The sequence below is a fragment of the Gymnoscopelus braueri genome, assembly GCF_963280865.1.
Source record: "Gymnoscopelus braueri genome assembly, chromosome: 6".
Classification (NCBI taxonomy): domain Eukaryota; kingdom Metazoa; phylum Chordata; class Actinopteri; order Myctophiformes; family Myctophidae; genus Gymnoscopelus; species Gymnoscopelus braueri.
Genome location: NC_137607.1, coordinates 53544430 through 53550774, shown reverse-complemented (window position 1 = coordinate 53550774; position 6345 = coordinate 53544430). Strand labels below are relative to the sequence as shown.

The window sequence follows — 6345 nt, the reverse complement described above, 5'->3', positions numbered from 1 at the left end:
CGGCCATTTGAAAATAGCTGATCTACAAGTTCTGCTATTTTCAAAAGATTTTTATACATTTGAAAACTTGAAATGGGACATTCTGCATAATGAGTACTTTTACTTTTGTTACTTTTTTTTTAGCACTTGAATTTTATTTCCATTTTCATACATTCTGTAATCACATTATGGACATACACAAAATAAAACAGACAAAAAACAAAACAAAACAAAAAACAATTGCATCACGTATTCAACATCATCAGACAAATCAAAGAAATATTTACAAAGGCATCACAGGCACAGGTAATCAAAGGTCATTGTTCCAATTTCCAACTTTTGGTACTTTTAAGTACATTTTTATGTCAATACTTTTGTACTTTTACTCCAATTACATTTTTAATTCTGGACTTTTACTTGTAACAGAGTATTTCTACATAGCAGTATTGAACTTATTTATACTTTTACTTAAGTAAAAGTGTTGAGTACTTTTTCCACCACACTGGTACTTAGTTACTTGTTTACACCACTGCCTCTGTCATGGGTGGTGCCGTAGGGCCGGTGCGACTGCGATATATAATATATATCCCATATTATACCTCTATGAATATATCATATAAAAATATATTCGTCCAGTGTTTCTCCTGCCGTTCGGCCAATGCTGTCGGCCAGTTTCTGCGGTTGCTAGGCAACCAGCGATCCAATTGCAGTGCGAAAACGAAAACGTCCTTCGGGCCTATGGGATCCAGACTCTACTTTCTGCTAGTGGCCACCCGTGTCATATTTATTCACGCCGGGCAAGATGGCGGTGATATGGCCGAGTTGTTATTACCAGTCGACATGAGCAGGCATTTTTATCCATATATAACATTGAGTCGGACGTATATACTTGACTATATAGTGTACATATTTACTGCATGAACGAGTATCGACGTCGACGTCGTTTGTTTTGGACGTTTCAACGGGTTTTTTGTCCTTTCTTACTAAAATGTCAAGGTAGCTTCGGTCGCTAACCTCCTTAGTTGGCTAACGGAGACTTAGCTAGCGTAGCTAGGCTATCACCACAGCGAGCCTCCGGCAAAGTGGAGAATGGGAGAAAAGCATGAGCTCAAGCTCAAGTCTCCGGTTGGAGCCGAACCCGCAGCCTACCCGTGGCCGCTGCCAGTATACGTAAGTGTTTTAACATAGCAAGTTAAGCAGTGGAGTTTGTCTGTGTTTTCACCTTTTGTTACTGTTAGCTCATTGCTGCTAATAGTGGCTAGCCTAAGACCCATGGCATGTCTGTCTGCCTGCATGGTCGGGCAGGTCATACGGGTCGGGGGATGGTGACAGACATTGGGGTCTGTGCGAACTGCGAAGGCGTCTAGATAATTGGTTCTCAAAGTGGATTCCAGCGACTCACTGGGTTCCTTTTTTAGAGGGGGTCCATATGAACCCTGGCAAGTCTGTAACTCTGACAGTATGCAAATGGACCCTAACGGGTGTATTTGTTTCCATTTGTACACTGTCAGAGTTAAGGGGAGACCTTGAAATGTAAAAGTTTGAGAACCATTGGTCTAGATGTCTTGTCACACGATGACTGACTGACCGGGACAATTCAACACGACTAACCCCGTAGCTCAGCTGGTGTTGCCTGACTGTGGTGGGCTGGACTTTGTAGCTATTGTTTACAGTCTGCAGTCTGTCTGCACGCTGATCGTCCACAAATGCTCACTGTCATGCAGTCTGAAGGCTCTGTATGATGATGAAATATCACCGATTTGTATTAACGATGACATTTTACCGAATGTCAACTGAGCATGTTTGTGTTAACTGGAAGAGGAGATCGGGGATGTCCTGTTAGTGTGACACATGGGGATATACCCAGCCAGTTTCCCAACCAGGTGGTTGGGTGTTTTTTTTTTTTTTAACTCATTTTCACAACAGGGTTTTGTTAAGTGTTGCTGCTGCTGGCCAATGTCTAAATATGGTTTAGACATTTTGTTCTTAAAACAGGTTTAGATTATAGCCATGTCATTTAAGTCTGAACCATCACAGACTACCCAACAATATGCTTTGGAAAGGACCAGCTAGCTACTACGGGAGGATGTAAACAATGAGTGTCTGTTATAAAAATGAGTTTTATCACTGCACTGGTTGAGAACTTTTAAAAAGGGAAGTTCATTGAAGACTGTTCTTGTGGCCTTTGTATTTCATCATGAAGTTGGTTCACAGCATGCAAGTCGGATTCACTGAATGAAAACCGTGTTGAGTCCTTGCAATAGAGCATTCCTTGGATGCTTCCTTTTTCACCCCCATTCCCCAGTATCTTTATGATCACAGCAGGCCAGTTGTGTGTGTGGGTAGACTGAACTGTATGCATCCAGTGAAACCCTGCTTTGATGTGGGATTGAAATGCCTAATGCAATTGCAATCATGTACTGTATATTCTGAGGCGCTTCCTCCTCATTATGTATTGCATACCATACCAAAGGGGGTAGACAATTTCTGTTACATGCTGTCAACACATGCCAGTGGGTGATTCTTTGTAGTAATATCATCTGAGAGTAACAAAAGGGAAAACAGTTGAAAGGTCTGCGGTTCCTTTGGTGGTATGTAGTGAGTTTCAGCTTAGACAAGCATTTTTTTGTGATTGTGCCGAGACACAGCTGGTGCTGAGAAAATGCGTGCAATGTATTTCTCAGAATGTTCAAGTGGGTCTCACTCTCAACATACTCTGTGCCTTCTCTAGCATTAGACTGCTGTTTTGCTCCCAATGGAAAACGAAACCTTTTTCTCAGCTAACAGTCAACATTACCGCAGTTGATGCAATCAGCCTCTCTGCTTGTCCTTGGCTGACTGACTGACCCTCCCTTTACACTAGTAGGCTGGAGACAGATAAGAAGAATTGCATTGTGAATCTCCTCCCTCCAGGAAAAGAGGCCCATTACCCATGCAATCTAGAGACCAGACCACTTCCTAATGTTTGGACTGTAGGGAGAGCCATGTTTGGAATTTAATATACCACTGGCCTACATCCTACAGCAGCTATACAGGGACTATACTTGTGCTCAATTAGAACCAGCTGACAGAACTTATTTTGGGAAAGGCATGCATTGGGAGCTCTGCAATATGGAACCTGTTCATGTGGAGTGCTTGCTCCTCCGGGTTTCAAAGGGAAATACTGCCCAAGCGAAGTCTCCTCACGCTTCTCTCTCATCTCCTGTCCATATGGCTGGCTCTGCAGGGATTGAAGCCACAGAGGATGTGAGACGCAGTTAACCACATGAACCCTAGTGTCCCTATTCTGGGGGCGAACATTCAGCAAGATCTACAAGCTCCCTGCGCATTGTGACCTGCATTGTCATTGCATGTTGTGAGCTTGTAGATCAGCTATTTTCGGCAAATAGATTTGGTGTAGAGGGAAAACTTTAAAAAATAAATAAGTATAGTGTCCCGGGGGATCCCGGTCAACTAAGTATATAGGGTTTAAGTGGTTGAAATCTCTGTTGCTGCATGTTTAACAAATGATAATATGGATCAGTGCCCACATTTAGTATGTCTGGTGGTTTTCTACTATGTTGCATTATTGCTGTCATATCTCTGTATTTTGTTGTTGTCTCCCACTGGCCACTGTTGAACTGCAATGCCCTGCTACAGATCCCACCATGCGCATTCTAGTATTTTCCAGTCCTACGGAGCAGGCAGAGTGCTTATCTCACCCACTGAGTAATAAAACACTGTTGTCTGTATGTGGAGAACACAACACCATGATTGTGTGCAGACTGTACTGTATGCCTGCTCCGAGTCCTACTTCAAGTCAATATCCAGGACCAAGAACATGTTAAAACAAAGAATGCACACACACACACACACACACACACACACACACACACACACACACACACACACACACACACACACACACACACACACACACACACAAACTTCTGCGCAGCTGCGAATCTAAATCATCTGTAAATGCTTCCATATGAAGAGTAGCTCTTCTGCTGTGCTGTTCTTTGTTCATCTGGTTCTGGGTGTGGGGCACTATCTACGCCTCTATGCTATGCCTTTAAAGACTGTGCTTGATTTAAGTATGGTGTGAGTGACACTGGTCTGTCTGTTTTATGTTACCTATTGATTCATATTTACACACCATCGCTGTAGTAAAACATTTCATATCAATCATGTCTTTTGAAGTGTCAGTGCTTTGCAATGGTGTGAAAAACAATTGTTAGCGTTGTATGCACAGGACCGGTTTAGTACAGTCGTCTGGACTGTTTTTAATGTATGTACAGTATGTATGTCTATTAGCAGCAACAGCCAGTCAAAGCTGGCCAGCTGAGCTTCAGATACCCTGGCCTTAAATATCCAACCTCTGTCATTTATTTATTAGGGATGAAAGAGGGTACACCGTTTAAAGTTTACATTAAATTATTAAATGAAAACATGTAGCCTACATAGTATAAATTACAATAATGTAAGTAGTTGTATAAATTACAATAATGTAAGTAATTGTAACTTATACAATATTGAGCTACTCTATAAAAATGTGACTAATTGTAACATACAATATTTATTGAGCTACTCTAGCAGTGTAACATGCTCGATTTGTTTTCCAAAGAATCTACATTTTCAGACTAGATTTAACACACAATCTTAAAGTGCTTGGTTCTAATATGGGATGCACGCTGCTTTTTCTACCACAGCATGATGCAGACATCTACCACTACTAGCAGTGGGCGGTTGAATCACCCAACTCTGTCCACACAGAGATAATGTTAACTGTGGATTTATTATCCAACCTATGTATCAATTATCCATTGTTGTTGGCCGCCTTGTGATCTGTAAGATTTGAAGGCAAAACACTCACGCACACAGTCTTCAAATGCAAGAAAAATATAACCTGATGAACTTGAAGGCTTTTTTCTTGCGTTTGAAGACTGTGTGCAGGAGATTTTTCTTTCAGTACGTTGGGGCCCTCGTATGGTTTTCTCCTACGCACCTGTCGCCTTTGTAGGTGTGCAAAATCTGCTTTTTAAATCTGTAAGATTTAGCATCAAAACAAGTGGCACACTTTGTAACCCCAGTGAAGTTTCACTTTCGTATTTCATGGCTTGGCTTTAAAAAAAAAGCCATTATTCTGAAACTATAGAGGTGATATTGAGACAACTAGGAAACACCAAGGGAGAGACATTCCCATAAAGACTATTTAACGTTTGTAGTTTGTAGTGAGGCGGTTGGCTTCGTTTGTGTACAAGTTGATGTCGGCTGCGCTACTTTACATATTTGATACAGCTTGTGTCCAAGGCTCATGATGTGTACTGCAATGTTAATTAATTTATACAAATATGACAGCGCACCATGGTTAATCACGGATAACCGTGGTGCAAACACTCCCACGTTTACAAAACAATTGGCAAACGCCCATCCCTAATGTCTTATCTGTCATGGTGAAACAGATGGGCATGAAGTCAAGGTAGTTCTACATAACCTGTGTGCACTGTGCATGCACAGCACATCTCAACACCACACGTTTGACCGGGGACCTGCCCCAAATCTCAACTAGTAAACAGCTGGGACAGTACATACATTTATTGAACAGTTGTTGTCGCAGCATCTTAGACACACTGATGTAGGGATATAAGCGTATACCATTTTAAGATATGTCACGTTATCAAGAAAAAACTGTTCCGAACCGTGAGCTTTTATTTTTATTATTGAATTGGGGTTGGGGGATATGGACTAAATCAAATTTATTTTTCTATTTACCAAATTCCTCAAGATCGGTCATTTTACTTTTTTCATTTTTCAAAATATTTTGAAAATGACTAAAATTGCACATCTACAAGATTGTAGAACAACTCTTTTTTTTTTAAGTCACAATTTTTTATAGTATATATAGAATAAGGCTTAAGTGATTAAAATAAGGAAGAACAAGACTTTTGCCATATAACGATAATACGATTGTCGTACCCATCCCAGACGATATCTGGTCTCATTTTATGACATCAATATAATTGTATTTTGCCCAGCCCTAAGTTAAATACACACAGACACACACACACAGTTAGGCATACACATGCCAGTTTCCACCTTTTCACATTTAATTAACACATTGAGTGCTTGGTCCGGACCGTTTTTGAGAAGCTATGCGTTATGTGCCATAAACGGTCCGGACCGTTTTTGGCCCATTTTTTAAATATATATTTTTCCCATGTGGGGCGCTCTAACGAAACTTTGGGATCATCCAAGGAGTCTCTAAGAAGGAGAGGCCGGATGTGGATCCATGTAAAAAATGCTTCCGGTCGTCCGCTCCAATGTTAACTCCTTGACTAAAACTTTTAAGCTTAATATCTCCTATTTCTTTTTAACGTGGTGGAA

General features: G+C 41.0%; 1 protein-coding gene across 1 annotated transcript in view; it reads left to right on the top strand.

Moving 5' to 3' along the window:
- Positions 1-782: 782 nt before the first annotated feature.
- The window catches only part of dot1l (DOT1-like histone H3K79 methyltransferase), a 42734-nt gene continuing 37171 nt past the window's right edge, over positions 783-6345 (top strand). The window contains exon 1 of the mRNA XM_080429786.1: positions 783-1149. Within this exon, the coding sequence (XP_080285912.1) occupies positions 1069-1149 (81 nt within the window). The 5' untranslated portion in view covers positions 783-1068. The remainder of the gene's footprint in view (positions 1150-6345) is intronic.